General features: G+C 42.8%; 1 protein-coding gene across 8 annotated transcripts in view; it reads right to left on the bottom strand.

Moving 5' to 3' along the window:
• Window positions 1-16533, bottom strand: part of MCF2L (MCF.2 cell line derived transforming sequence like) — a 376112-nt gene that overhangs the window by 102491 nt on the left and 257088 nt on the right. For all 8 annotated transcript variants that reach the window (XM_073614529.1, XM_073614527.1, XM_073614528.1 and 5 more), the window contains one exon: window positions 5548-5662. In XM_073614529.1, coding sequence (XP_073470630.1) covers window positions 5548-5662 — 115 coding nt within the window. The remainder of the gene's footprint in view (window positions 1-5547; window positions 5663-16533) is intronic.

The following is a 16533-nucleotide window of genomic DNA, read 5'->3' as shown; positions in this document are numbered from 1 at the left end:
GGAAGATGACTCCAGTGGCAACCTGTGAAGCTCTGGTGAACTCACAATGTAGATACTTGCCAGCACACCAAGGATCAGCGCAAGGTGGCATCCAAACGGTTTAGTTTATTGCATGATCACAGCACAAAGAGGTGCAACGTTTCTGAGTCACGCAGGACCCCTTCGTCAGGCATGTGTACACATGCCTGACGAAGGGGTCCTGCGTGACTCCGAAACAGCTAAAATGAAATGAAACAGCTAAATATACAATTTAAAGTGTATTTCCATTTCGCAGCCAGACTGGTACAACATCTACTTTATTGTTACATGTACCCATTCACATAGCATAACTCTTTTCTGGAAACGTAAGCAAAGAAAATTCTACTTCATTCTTTTTGTTTATGATGGGGCTGGAGAGCTGCGTTTGCCTTAAGCCTCATACACACTACAGTTTTCCTCTGTTCAACCCAGCGTGTTGAACAAAAAAAAAATTTAAGCTCGAAACTGCTGTACTCACAATGCAAAGTAAGTACAGCGATCTCCCCTACTGAGCTGTTGTGTTCTGACAGGGGGACTCCCTCGCCCCCCCCCCCCCCCCCCCAACACTCTGATCAGCGCTCTCTGCAATTGGCTGAGATCACTGATTGGGAGTCGGTTGGCTGCTGGTTTTCCAGCATGCTCATCCAACTTCTGTTAGACAGGCCGACGTACACATGGGCCGAATGTCCGCCGATGTTTTTTTTTTTTTGGGAAATGTCTCCCGACATTTGGCATGTGTGTACCAAGCTTTACTTCTGTCTGTAGTGTGCTGGCAGATCTCATTATCAGTTGAAAATTGGAAATAGTGCCTGCAAACCGCCCTAAAACAGCTGCTCCATGCACTCCAGTGTGAAAGCCCGAGGGCTTTCACAGTGGAGCGGTGCGTTGGCAGGGCGTCAGAAAAAGTCCTGCCAGCAGCTTCTTTGGAGCGGTGAACTCACCGCTCCTCCACTGCTGCTCCCTATTGAAATCAATGGGGCAGTGCTGCGATACCGGGGGTGTTTGGCGGGCGGATTTAACCCCTTTTCGGCCGCTAGCGGGGGAGTTAACTCCCCCGCTAGTGGCTGAATAGCCCTGCTAAGATGGTAAAGCGGCGCTAAAAATAGCGCCGCTTTACCGCTGATGCCTGGGGCGGCTCGGTGTAAAAAGGATCTTAAAGTCCCAAACTCCCCCCTCTTGGCTATATGCAACAGGGATGGAGGCAATTGATTTTTTGGATTATTATTATTATTCACGATTTATATAGCGCCAACAGTTTACGCAGCGCTTTACAATGTATAAGGGGGACAACACAATTATAGTACAGTTCAATACAAAAGGTACAGGAGGGCCCTGCTCGTAGAGCTTACATTCTAAAGAGAGGGGGTGGTGGTACAAAAGGTAATAGCTGCAGAGAATGATTTGATGGGTTCCCCAGCAGTGTTCCCCTGCCATCCATGTGTGAGGTCTGTCTTGGTTGCTAGTGCACCTATTTAGGGTCCACACACTTGACATCTACAATGCTATGGCACCTGGCAGTATACTTGACATTGTACTATAAGTATATCTGCATTTGATTAATTAAACTTATACAAAATAACGACATATGCAATATCTGTATTAGATATACTATTTGATACCATGCCCATTTTCTCCAATTATAATTCATTTATACACCAAAAATATTTCTTTACTGGGCCTCTGTTGTTCTATATGACTCCATTCACACTGAGGCTGGTTTGGATCGGGAATGGGGGGGCGCCCTTTTTCTTGTCTTGATTCCGGAGCTGCGATGCGCAGCAGTGCTTCCCTCTTGAGTCTCCTTTGAGATATTGGCGGGGGGGCCCTCTTGCGCATCGGCGTCATGTTACGACCGGTTTGTTGCATCTTTTGACGCTGCAATACAGGGACGTTCTTGGTCCATCTCACGTCGAAGATGGGGTTGGTGTGGCTCCACTTTGGCGCTTGTGCGGCTGGTGGATTTCACTGCCAACTCCTACTCTCATTCGATGGTGTGCATGACCTTGGTCGGGGACCCACCCCACAGTTGGATTACTTAAGCAAGTGAGCTTGATTGCCTACCATTTCACTGTGTGGTTGACACTAGGGAGGTAACACACACAGCCCATTCACTGGATACAGACACATGTAAGTCATGCACATTTTCTCTTTTTTTTCAGCCCTTTCCCCTTTTTTTCTTTTGACTCAGGCAACATACCCACTCACTATGGTGTATGTGTGTATTTTTATACATACACAACACTTATCAAAATATACACGTATCAAATATTTTTTTCTTTTTTTTTTTTTTCTCTCTCAAACACTCATGTTTTTTCACTTTTCACATTTTCTCACTTTACTTTTTTCACTGTTTTTACACATATTTTTCTCATTTTCATACATTTTTTACAGAACACCATACTTGCAATCATCCCCACGCATGTGGAATGGGCTGTGGCAATCGGGCATGCTATGCGGAGGTTTTCTTGGCTGGGGTGGGGTTCCTTGCCTCAGCTCCGGAACAGACAACCATTTGGGGTCCCATCCTCCTCAATGCCAGCCAAGCACAGTGCTTTAGCCGACATGTGTGTATAAATCTTTCTCCCCATGAGGTCTTTTCTCCCTTTAAAGGGGTAGAACATAATTACTAATACTACATATTTATTTATATTTACAGTTTACTTCTGTACCCAACTCCTGATGAATGGCATATAGCCATGAAACGCGTCGAGTTTCCATGGGGTGCTCAGACAAGTCTGGCTCATTACATATTCACTGGCCCATATATACTTTTTATACATCTAAAATTCACTGAGTACTATGCAATTATCAATGTGTATGTGTACCTATCTTACAGCAGCTCTTTTGCATATGGTGTACTAATGCCTGCTAATATGAAACACCTTGTATTATATTTATCAACATTTACTACCTCTTATGTGCTGCCAAGCTAATGTATATGTATCCATTATGTTTATGCCATTGTGCATGTGTATATATATATGAAAATACTTTTTTACTATTGCTACAAATAAAAAATGTTTACTAAATACTTTACCTCCACAAGTCAATTGCCTCATTTAAAGTCCCACGTTCCCTTCTTATGTAGGGATCTTAAAGATTAGAATTAGACGCTAGCATTCTCCATTTTATGTTAATGAGAGGAAGCTCACCCAGTCCTTAACGTGGTTGTAAACCCCATTCATAAAATCTGACCTAGGCACATATTTCTGTAGTGTTTACTTATCTCTCTCCAAAGCTCTAAGTGCCACGTCTTTATCCTGCTCCATTCCTCTGTTCTCAGCATAACTTCTGACAACTTCTCCAACACATTAGATTACAGCAGCTGAAAATTTGTGTCGGGGAGGAAACTTAGAGGTAGATTAGCAAAGAGCTTGTCTATTCAGATTGCAGCTCTGCATGTTTCTTCGTTCCTCTGCCTACGTGGAGGGGGTGTCTTTCCCCCAATCAGCTCACACACAGTGTAAGCCCAGATGCCACGCCCACTGCTGGAAGAGGAAACAAGATTTCTAATACGATCTGCACTAAAGAGTGTAGAAAGCTGAAGACAGCAGATATACATGTAAAACTTATGTAGGGACATTTGTTTCATCCCTGTGTATCATCTGAGGCTGTTCACTTCACTGGGTATATATCCACTTTAAGCCTCATAAACACAGTGGGTTGAACAAAAAAAAAAAAAAACAGATAATCCGATGTTAGTACAGCAAGGCACAGGAAATTTGGTCAAAATTGATGACAAGATAAATGCAGTATGTTATTAAAAAATACTGGAGGAACATTTGCATTCATCAACCAGAAAGCTGCGCATGGGACGTACTTGGACATTCCAACATGACAATGATCCAAAATGCAAGGCCAAGTCGACCTGTCATTGGCTACAGCAGAATAAAGTGAGGGTTCTGGAGTGGCCATCTCAGTCTCCTGACCTCAATATCATTGAGCCACTCTGGGCAGATCGCAAACGTGCATTCAATGCAAAACAGCCCAAGAATTCACAGGAACTGAAGGCTTTTTGCCAAGAGGAATGGGCAGCTTTACCATCTGAGAAGATAAAGAGCCTCATCCACAAATACCACAAAAGACTTCAAGCTGTCATTGATGTTGAAGGGGGCAATACCCGGTATTAAGAACTGGGGTATGTAAACTTTTGATAAGGGTCATTTGGGTAGTTTCTGTTGCCATTATGATTTAAAAAGAGTAAACACAGTGGATTGATAATAAATGGCTTCAGCCAAACACTAACCATGAGTGAAAGAAAAGTTTTTGTGTTATCATTCATATTCTCTGAAAAATGGCCAAGAAATCATAAATTCTGCCAGGGTATGTAAACTTATGAACGCAACTGTACATACATACATATATATATATATATATATATATATATATATTTTAGCAGAGACCCCAGAGAATAAAATGGTGGTGGTTGCAATAATTTATGTCACATGTATTTACGCAGCGGTTTTTCAAATGCAATTTTTTGGCAATAAATACACGTCAATGAATTAAAAAAAAAAAACTAAACAGTTTAGCTGAATTTTTTTGTATAATGTGAAAGATGATGTTACACCAAGAATCATGAGAGAATCATCATCTTTATTCTAAGCAAAAAACGCGCGATTCTCATTTTATCCAGAATCATGCAGCTCTACCTGCTCAGTTGTTTTTTGTTAAAACAACTGGATCATGCCCCATTCCTCTCTTCACGATCTAAGCACTAATTGATCTGAGGTCCCAAAATACGAACTGTTACACTTTTTGAGATAACAAAGGAAGTGTACACAGGACAAGATCAACAGGTATTTATTTTGCACTTAATGCACAGATATAATGAAACACCCTCATTTATATATTTAACAGACCAACAGGAGCAAAATAAGAAAAGTTAATTGTTAAGGTTCACAAACACTTTAGGTAAACCCAAGAAATAATGATGAATGTATTGTATCGTTTGTGTGAAATATAAAATTTGTTTCCTCTTTAAAAATCAGATTAAAATAGTGGAGTTGTTATCCATAGAAACCAGAGGGTAAGCTAAAATCTAGTTGTTTTAGGGAGAACAGTTCTGTTTTCCTGCAAATAAGCTGTGCTTGTCATACAATTCGAAAATAACGTTCTCTAGCCTTGGTAATTTCTGGTACATTTTAACAAAAAGTCATTGCCCTAGATCAATATGCAGGAATACATGTCCAGTATAGTGATTATTAACTAGACGAGCAACAGGATGACACATCTGTGTACAGAACAGGGGCAGATTACATTCACCCCTGAGAAAGGTGACGGGTGTAGTGCTACAGGACTCTGATCACAGCAGTATTTACTATAGCCGGGCTCTTAATCAAATGTCAACAGTTTGCTTGTTTTCTGGCTTGAGGGCCCTGCCCAAAGAAATCACATTACTTTTAGGATAAAATAATATGTCTAGTATGCCTGTGCTCATAACAGAATACAATAAGAATGTGCCTGGGGTGCATAGTGCTCTTATTCTCTGTCTATTTTTCACATCAGCTGCATTAAACACAATCATACCTGGGCACACTTGTTAGATATGTCAGTACATTCTGGAATTCCGTCTCCGGGATCTCGCTGAATGCAGGGTATTCTGGGAAAGTGATGACAGGACACCCATTTTCTCCCCTTCCACCTAGAATAACAACACATTTCATTTTTGAATGAAACACTACTTTCTTCTACATAGGATAAAGAGACCGTGTCACTAGACCATTCATTTTAACAACAATCTTCTCAAGATTAAGCATGCATTTCATGTATTTTATGCATGTTGTTTACCTGTAAACCCCCCCCCCCCTCCCCTTGTATAGACATCCAAAAGCCTAAAGCGATTGTAAAGATAAATAAAAGTAAAAAAATAACAAACATGTCCATACTTACCTCCTCTTCTCGGGCCCCCTGCTGGCGCTCCTGGCTCCTGCTCTCTGTCCAGTGCCCCCATTGGGAAGCCGCTCCCCACTGGGGCACTGGTGCGTGCTCGCCCCTCATGAGCCCTGCTGCTGCGTCCATTGACACAGACAGAGGGATTTGTCCCCATCCCTCGTTACTAGCTTTGATTGACAAAAGTGGGAGCCAATCTGTTCCCGTAAAGTCAGTGAGACGCAAAAGTGTGGGGAGAGAAGAGCTGCAGACGTGCACAGCGCTGGATCAAATGAGGGCTCAGGTAAGTAAAAGAGGGATGCTGATGCCTAACCATTTTTTACTTTAATGCAAGAAATACATTAAGGTAAAAAATGTTTAGGCTTTAGAACCACTTTAAAGAGTTTGTAAAGGTATACTGTCCTACTCTGTGCAATTGTTTTGCACAGAGCAGCCCCGAGCTTCCTCTTCTTAGGTCCCCCATAGGTCCACCCTCCCCCTTGCTGAGTGCCCCCATAGCAAAATGCTTGCTCTGGGGGCATACATATGTGAGCCCCGCCCCCGCTCCCTCCTCACTGGCTGTGATTGACAGCAGCAGAAGCAAATGGCTCCCACTGCTGTGTCTCAGCCCATGAGAAGGGAGAGACCTGAGAGAGCTTCTGCTCTCATGCACATTGCTGGATCAGGACTGAGCTCAGGTGAGTATAAAGAGGGGGGGGATGAGGGGGGAGCTACACACTGAAGGTTTTTTACCTTCATGCATTCCTTCCAGTCTTTAGAACCACTTTAATACTGCTGCTGGGTGCTGCCATTTTGGATGTAGTGTCAGCAGCCCCAGAGCTATTACACAAGTCACCCTTTATAGCACCCTTTTTCAACCTTTTGTTACCCAGAGGAACCTTTAAAAAAATTTCAGGTTTCAGGGAACCCTTCCTTATTTCCCCAATTCATCAGGGATAATGGGGAAAATGGCCTTTACATTAAAGGTCAGTTGGAGGAACGCAGCCCTTACAGTAGTGGTTAGAATGTGAAATACGATTCTTCTTGCTATTACAATTCTGGGGAAGATCAGGCTTCTTTAGGAAGGTCAGGCTAGCCACATGCAGACCCAGTTTCAGAAGTGATAATCGTAGTATAAGGACTACCAGATTAGCGATATAGAACACTCAAAAGTTACAAAAATAATTCAGCACCACTCTTCTGGATCCACTATAAAAAGTATTGCGTAATTTCTGGCAGGCCAAATCACATTCAGCCTTCTTAACCTGACTGATGGTATAGCTAGGGTTGCCACCTTTTCACCTAGCAAACCCAAACACGTCAGTGGCACAGTTTTTTTTTTTTTGCAGTTTACACTATAGGATTGTAAAAGACCTGGGACACCTTTGGGTGCCCCAATAAGAGTAGTATTGCAGCGCATGTAGCGTCCCGTGATGAACAGTGGGTGTGGCCAAATTGTGTTCACACTGCTGCAGTGCGAATTTTGCGCGAATGTGATCCGCTTGCCTTGCGAATTTTCATTCCGAATTCTTTAGGTGTTCTAACGAATCTACTGCGATTCTATGGCAAATATTGCATTGAATTCGTATCGCACATGGATCAAATTCGCACAGGACCCTTTTTGTACGCAGCTTAGATTCACAACGCATTAATGTGAATGTCACTAATAGAAAACTATGTTATTTAAATGACTTGCGAATTTGAGCGATCACAACGGCTCAAATTCGCAATAGAATTCGCAGCAGTGTGAACTGGCCCTAAAACAAGGTCAGTCTGTCCCCCAGTACAATCCCCCCAGGTCAGTCTGTACCCCAGTACACCCCCTCCCCCCCCCCCGGTCAGTCTGTCCTCCAGTATAATCCCTCCTTGGTCAGTCTGTCCCCTAGTACATCCCCTCCAGGTCAGTTTGTCCCCAGTATAATCTCCCCCAGGGAAGTCTGTCCTCCAATATAATCCCCCCAGGCCAGCCTACACCCCAGTTAAAACGCCCCCTCCACCAAAATAATTAGAAGCACTAGAAGCTGATGGTAGGGGAGAGGGGGATAAGAGGACTGGGGCTGCCACTGATGTGCTGATGTGTCCGGGTTTCAGGTGGATTGAAACTAGACACAGGATCTGAAACCTCAAACTGATCGTTAAAAAAGGGGTATTGTGGTATACAAACTGTTGTGGGCAAATCTTGGTATTGGAAACTTCAAAAGAGAGATGGAGTTGTTGTGTGATTCCACACTTTTTCCCAACAAAAAGAAACAAACAGACACATCAGTGGCATGTAACAAAAATCAGAAACTGCATTTTAAATCGAGGACAAAAGGTTAGAGGAGCTGGAGAGACTAGCAGTGCAAAGATGCTGGGATATTAGAGCCAGGTACACTAAAATGCCCAAACACTGCTAGAATCAATTTTTACATTTTATATAAACTTCAGCAAATACTTTGACAACAAAACTATTATGCCGATGATTGAGGCTCAAGCAATAATACATGCCATTCTTACTAACAGACACTAGAGGGAGGTAAAAGACTCAAAATCGCTAAATAAAGGTTTCAGTTGATGTTTCATGAACTTGCACATATATAAATGTAGGAGCTTCCATTTCTGTATTGGGCACAAACTGTCCAGAAACAGATATCCACATTATCTTGTGACAGGCCAGCCAATATGACAGCTATCTGGCTGCAATAAATTCTGTAACATTGACCAATGTAGAAGCTTTTAGCAATCTGAATCCAACAGGAATGTCTAAAATGCAAGCTGTAAAAAAAAAAAAAAAAAAAAATCCTTCACCTGGATTCCAGAAATGAGAGTTGGAAGCTTGCTGGTTGCTATGGGTGAAATGATTTTTTCTTGCAGCACACTTTTTAAGCATGATGGTATCTAAATAAAATCATACACAAAATGTATGAAAACTATACAAAGTATGGTGGATCCTGTGGCCCAAAGTGAGAAGAAGCACACTTTTTTTTTTTTAATAACTTGACTGTGCTTAGTTTATTTGGTAATAACTATATTCTATTTATAAAGGCACCAGTATTTGCCACTGCTCTGCCTCTGGATGAATATGCAGACATTCCAATACAAGGACCGCATACATTATAGGTGAAATACAATGAAAGAAAAATCAAACTTGTTTTTCCTTTTAGGAATCACTTTCAATGTCTTAGCATTTTAGACTACGCATTAATTGTGTATCCAATAGACTGTGACAAAAACACATGGCTCTGTCATCTCTCAGTGGAAAGAATAAGACTACAAAAGGTTAAGGTGTGTAGGCTTAGTTACACAATGACAAATATCCTGCATGCTAAATTTCAACTTTAGTGTTAAGTGTACAGCCACGTATTCATAAACCAGTGGATCATACCACACCTTAACAGTATCCTAGTGTTTGTATAGCCGATCAAGAAAATGTCATCAGTGTCTAAAATGCTTAACAAACCGAAAAGGTCTATTTCAGTAGAAAGTACTATAATACTATAGGGAATCGGCCACCAATGAAGGAGCACTTTGACATGGAGCAGGTCACTATTAGACAAAGGAACATGCTTGTGTCAAGTCTGGCAGTGCACTGACTAATGTTACTGTGAATTTGCCAAACTTTCTCTGGGAATGGTCATTTCTTGGCACAAAGCAGCATCAGAAGTTTCTGACTATGCAGCTTTCTTCTACAGGCTCACTAAATGCCTTTAATTAAATCATCTATACAGGTTTGTATGAGCTAGCAGAAAGTCAGTGGTGTGTGTCCGTCTGCTAACTTATTCACTTATTCTACCAGTAGATTAACCCTTGCCACCAGGGATATGGTATCCCATTCAATTTCCCATGGGGTTGTTGTTGGGGGTCTGACTGGGGGACCTGAAGAGTAGAGGAAGTCCACAGTTAAGTACGCGAACATCGGAAGGAGGACCTCATTGTGACATTATTGTGAACTGCTTTATCTGGGATAAAAATGCCATACACAGTGGGGACGGAAAGTATTCAGACCCCCTTAAATTTTTCACTCTGTTATATTGTAGCCATTTGCTAAAATCATTGAAGTTCATTTTTTTCCTCAATGTACACACAGCACCCCATATTGACAGAAAAACACAGAATTGTTGACATTTTTGCAGATTTATTAAAAAAAAAAAATTGAAATATCACATGGTCCTAAGTATTCAGACCCTTTGCTCGGTATTTAGTAGAAGCACCCTTTTGATCTAATACAGCCATGAATCTTTTTGGGAAAGATGCAACAAGTTTTTCACACCTGGATTTGGGGATCCTCTGCCATTCCTCCTTGCAGATCCTATCCAGTTCTGTCAGGTTGGATGGTAAACGTGGGTGGACAGCCATTTTTAGGTCTCCCCAGAGATGCTCAACTGGGTTTAAGTCAGGGCTCTGGCTGGTCCATTCAAGAACAGTCACGGAGTTGTTGTGAAGCCACTCCTTCATTATTTTAGCTGTGTGCTTAGGGTCATTGTCTTGTTGGAAGTTAACCTTCGGCCCCGTCTGAGGTCCTGAGCACTCTGGAGAAGGTTTTCGTCCAGGATATACCTGTACTTGGCCGCATTCATCTTTCCCTCGATTGCAACCAGTCGTCCTGTCCCTGCAGCTGAAAAACACCCCCACAGCATGATGCTGCCACCACCCTGCTTCACTATCATGTGTCTTGCACTGAGGAGAGGCTTCCGTCGGGCCACTCTGCCATGAGGCCCGAACTGGTGGAGGGCTGCAGTGATGGTTGACTTTCTACAACTTTCTCCCATCTCCCGACTGCATCTCTGGAGCTCAGCCACAGTGATCTTTGGGTTCTTCTTTACCTCTCTCACCAAGGCTCTTCTCCCCCGATAGCTCAGTTTGGCCGGACGGGTAGCTCTAGGAAGAGTTCTGGTCATCCCAAATGTCTTCCATTTAAGGATTATGGAGGCCACTGTGCTCTTGGGAACCTTAAGTGCAGCAGAAATTTTTTTGTAACCTTGGCCAGATCTGTGCCTTGCCACAATTCTGTCTGAGATCTTCAGGCAGTTCCTTTGACCTCATGATTCTCATTTGCTCTGACATGCACTGTGAGCTGTAAGATCTTATATAGACAGGTGTGTGGCTTTCCTAATCAAGTCCAATCAGTATAATCAAACACAGATGGACTCAAATGAAGGTGTAGAACCATCTCAAGGATGATCAGAAGAAATGGACAGCACCTGAGTTAAATATATGAGTGTCACAGCAAAGGGTCTGAATACTTAGGACCATGTGATATTTCAGTTTTTCTTTTTTAATAAATCTGCAAAAATGTCAACAATTCTGTGTTTTTCTGTCAATATGGGGTGCTGTGTGTACATTAATGAGGAAACAAATGAACTTAAATGATTTTAGCAAATGGCTGCAATATAACAAAGAGTGAAAAGTTTAAGGGGGTCTGAATACTTTCCGTCCCCACTGTATGTGGCATTTTTATCCCAGATAAAGCAGATGCTGCTCTGCAAAACACCTGCATGGTCTGTAACTTAAAGTGTTACTAAACCCACTAATATGAAAAAAGTTAATCTGCCGCCCCCCCCCACACACACACACACACACACACACACACACACACACACACACACACACACACACACACACACACACAATGCCCACAGCTTATAAATCTTCTTTTTACATTAAAATACTGCCACTATATACCTTTTTGGCTGATCTGTATACCATGGTCACGTGATAAACTGCAGGGTTTGCTCAAGTGCTGAGTGTTCAGGTAGGAGGAGATTTCTACTACAGCCTGTGTCCTCATGCTTTTATGGAAGGCGGATCATCTATCAATCAAGATGTGACATCCCACCCACTGTGTTCTTTTTTAGTTACTGGGTATAGAGGAGGGAGGGAGGGACTGGGCTGTCATTTAGGATCTGTATACACACCCAAATGTGTGATGTCAATATCATGTGATCTGGCTAGCTCTGATCAACAAGGAAATGTTCTCTCCAGCAACAGAGACCAAAGTGAGCATGTGCAGAGGTAACTGTCTTATCTGACTGGAGACCATGCAGGAGGGGAAGGATCTGTACATACAGAATCAAAAAGCCTTTTTACACAATGCAGAGGAATAACCTCTTAAGTTCCACAGTGAGTATAACAAGCATGCTATTCTGCACATACAGACAGATTTTACTGTTTGTGGGTTTAGGAACACTTTAATGATAATGACATGAATAATAGCACAGTGATGTTGTAACAGTAATTAACTTGTGTAAATGAGTGGTATGAGCATGTTCACAATATGATTTTAAAAAGTTGATATACTGTATATTTTAAAGGAGAAATAGGGCCAAAGCTTTTTTAGCCCTACTTCTCCTGTGGGTCACAGGCGTGCACTTCATTATTTACTCCTGTGACCCATATTCAGCTGATAGAAGGCTAAACTCCGCTTGCCGGCTGACATCACTCAACAGGTCCAGGTTCTGGATCGATCCCAATTTTAATGTCGGGATCCACTCAGATGCCTGACCTGCAGCTGGCTCAGGCTCTCAGCAAGCTGCCCTTTGCACAGCCCAGCGCACCAGTGAGTGCTGGAGGGGCAGAGCAGAGATCTGGTGATTGACAGTCACCACTCTCTACACACTAAAGATCAAGAACTTAGTGATCAGTGGTGTTTGATCGCTAAGTTCTCGGTCTTAACGGCAGTTGGGGACAGAAGCAGCACCGGACCAATGCAGCATCCATGCAGCATCTAGATGAGAATACTTTTTTTTTTATTCCAATACTACTTTTTTTGACCGTACAAAAAAAAATATTAAGGAACATGTACAGAGAACCTTTTTCCAGCAAATCACTAATCAAATCTATGAACAACTCGCAAGTCAAGCAAATCTGGTACATTAGTGGCTTGCAATTTCATCCTACAGGGTTAAACATGAGATCCCACTGGGACCTGTCCCATCCACGCACTCAGATGGATGAGTATTGGGTATTGAGTTTGTAAGACCTGTATGCTACTACATGACTCATTTTATCATCTCCATATTTCTAGGATTCTCGCAAAATACACTCATCCTGTGGAACACTGCAACATCCCCATTAGAGCAAACTCCCTAGGTGCTAGCCCGGGGACATTAAGCCATGGGGACCAAAGTTTTTCATATTTCTAAAGTCGATTCCTATGCTGATATACTGTATGTATCTCTCCAACTGTAGTGTGTTCCCCATATGAGTCACCCACGTCTTCCTGGCCTGAAATAGGGCCCTAAAGAATGCCACCCTAGTTGCTTCCTTGGGTATCACTTATTCTAGGAATCCAAGTAAGCAATGGATGGGGTTTAAGGGAACAGTGACCTGAAAAACCCTATGGAACGTGGAGAGGACTTCACTCCAGTAGCGATGCAACTTTGGACATCGCCAAAGAAGATGAATGAGATCCACAGAGGTTCGTCGGCATCTACTACACAGCAAATCAGGGAGTCTTCCCATCTTGTGAAGTTCCGCTGGGGTGTAATGCACTCTGAGCAGAATATACAATTGTGACACCTTCTGTGAGGCATTAAGGGAGCACATGTTGGCTGACTAGAAAGCTTCCTCCCATTGATCCCCGGTCATGGTTCCTATATCCTCCTCCCATTGCGAAGTTGCTCTGGTGGGGTAGGCCTTCAAATACTCCATTAAGAGCATGTGATAGGACTGGGATATGAAACCTTTTGTTTCAGTCGCAGACTGAATTAAATGGAATATGGGGGTAGGGTAAAGCGATCACTCCAACACCTCTCCCTGTGCCTTAACTGCATGGAAAAATTGTATGTAGTAATAAATCATGTGGTCAGGTAAAGCGAATTTACGAGCAACTCAGAGTAGCAACCTGAAAAGGGAATTAATTACACAAAACATTTTCCAGGGGATCACCAAGGGGGAATTATGAAGGACATATAAAAGTTGGGGCATAAGTATCATTTTAATTAAGTTAGTTTTCGCTGCCAGAGACATTTTGAGATTGTTCCAAATATTTATATTATCTCTAAACCGGGCCAGCAGGGGGTGCATATTGAGATGGCAATATTCCGTCCAATACTTCTTTTTTAAACATATTTCAAGTAAATTTGGGAAAGTTTTTTTTACATAGTCGGTTAAATGGTCTGCCTCACTTTTGGTTCTTAAATACTGATTGCACCTCTACAGATGTTTCTGGTTGTCAGTATACTACTGTTTGCATCTGTGAAACCATGTTGGTGGTTCTGTCAGTGCAGTACTGATTGTGTCTTTGCTGACTTGTTTCTGGTTGTATCAGTACAGTACTGCTAGAGTCTCTGCAGACATTTCTTTTTTTTTTTTTAACTCCTAAGAGCTTTTAAATAATACTTTGGTAGAGGGATAGGCAACATCTGAAATTTATACAGAAGTCTAGGCGTTAGACTCATTTTGACCGCATTTACTCGCCCAAACCACGAGAGAGGCCTAGTGCGTATTCTTCTCACTTCTTGCCTAATCTCATCTAACAGTGGAATAAGGTTTTTTTGAAACAATTTATTAAAAGTATTGGCTAATTTAATCCCCAAGTACTTGATTTCCCCTTTCCACGGGAACGGGAAAGCTGCGGCTAGATGCTCTTCTTGCTTGCTCAAGTTAATATTTAAACTTTCGGACTTATTGGAATTTATTTTAAAATTTGAGACATCTCCATATTTTCTGATGATCCGGACACATTGGGGAGGGTTATTCTGGGGTTTGTAATGAAGAACAGAACGTCATCGGCGAATGCCGCTAATTTATGTTCCTCTGTTCCAACCATTACACCCCTACAATCAGGGCTATTACGAATAGCGGACAAGAGAGGTTCGAGGGACAAGACAAACAGGAGCGGGGAAAGAAGGCAACCCTGCCTTGTTCCGTTGAACATCCTGAAAGGTTTTGAGATGGCCCCGTTGACTCTTACTACCCCTGCAGGGCTGCTGTAAAGAACCCTGACCCAGGAAATAAACCTCGGGCCAAACCCCAGAGCTTCCAGAGTATTTATCATGAACCCCCAGTCTACCCTGTCAAATGCTTTTTCAGCGTCGACTGACAGGAATAGATCTGGGGGCCCACCGTGTTTGCAGAATTCTGACAGCAGCACCGCCCGCACCCCATTGTCCCGACACTGTCTACCGGGAACAAAGCCCGCCTGGTCCGGATGCACTAATGCTGTCATTTTCCCTTTCAATCTATTAGCTAACACTTTTGCATATAACTTGACATCTGCATTCAGCAGTGAAATTGGTCTATAGCTTGAACACACCCCAGCATCTTTCCCTTCTTTCCAGATCAGTGTGATCGTGGCGGTCAGTGCGTCGGCAACCATTCCACATCCGGAACCAAGTTCATTCCAGTACCGGCACAGCCTAGGGACTAAAATATGTTTAATTTTCTCTAAGTAAATGGAGGTGAAACCGTCCAGACCTGGGCTTTTTCCCTTTGGGGAGTCCCTCAGGGCAGCTAGTATTTCCTCTTCCTCGATTGGTTTATCTAAGAGGTCCCTATCCTCAGAAGGCAGCCCCGTTAATCCCGCTCCTTTTAAAAATACCTTGCCCCTATCTATCCGGGCGCTATCCCCCGTCCCCTGTTGCCCTATCGAGTAAAGGTCACCATAGAACTTTTTGAACTCGTCTGCAATAGCCACACTCGTCACTAATGCTTCCCCTCCTTTGTTGAATACTTTCTCAATAAAGTTCCTGCTTCTTTTTTTCCTTATTAGTCTAGCCAGGTGTTTGCTAGGCTTGTTTGCCCAATAGTAGTTGTTCCTGGTTATAACATTTGTAGCTCTCTTAGCCTCCTGCTCCATCATGTCCCTTAACTCCTCCCTCTTAGCGACTAATAGATGATAACCATCCTGGTCCTGACCCTTTGCTTTTTTATGTACTTGCTCCAGGGAAAAAAATTCCTCTATCAGCTTTCCTCTTTCATCTCTTTTTTTTCAATCCTGCTCCTATTGAAATAAGGATCCCCCTGATGAAGGCTTTGTGTGTTTCCCATAATATGGACGATGACACATCACCTGTGTCATTTGATTTAAAGAAGAAATCCACCTCATCCTGGAGTCGCTCTACCACTTTAGGGTCCCTCAACAGGTCCTCGTTCAATTTCCACGAGAAGGGCCGCCCCTGCACTTCTGGGATCTTCACCCTCATCGTGACCGGAGAGTGATCGGAAAGGGACATTATTTCTATTCTTGTTTCCTCGACCCATTCCAGTAAGCTATGGTCAACAAAAAAATAATCTAGTCTGGAGTAGGTCCCGTGCACAGGGGAGAAGAAGGTGAAATCTTTCTCTTTGGGGTGTTGCAGTCTCCACACATCCATTAACTGGCAACGATGCAGCTTCCGCCTAATTACTCCTAATGACACCTTCCCTATCCCCTGGGCTTGGGACGTACCGTCCAGATCAGGGTCAATGCAGAAATTTAAGTCCCCTCCCAAAACTACCTCCCCCTCCCCGAATTCCGACGGCTTCTTCAATACTTGTCCCAGGAAAACCGTGGGGTTCTTATTTGGACAATAGACGTTTGCTAGTGTAATCACCCTAGATCCAATATTACCTTTTAAAAAGATATACCGGCCCTCGGGGTCTATCGCTCTGTCCCTTAGTGAAAAATTCGAAGTCTTTGAAAACCCTATAGCAACTCCCTTCGACCCCCTATCAGGAGAGTCT

The sequence above is a fragment of the Aquarana catesbeiana genome, linkage group LG02 (assembly GCF_042186555.1).
Source record: "Aquarana catesbeiana isolate 2022-GZ linkage group LG02, ASM4218655v1, whole genome shotgun sequence".
Classification (NCBI taxonomy): Eukaryota; Metazoa; Chordata; class Amphibia; order Anura; family Ranidae; genus Aquarana; species Aquarana catesbeiana.
The sequence above is the reverse complement of the archived record's forward strand: the minus strand, read 5'-3'. Positions and strand labels throughout refer to the sequence as shown.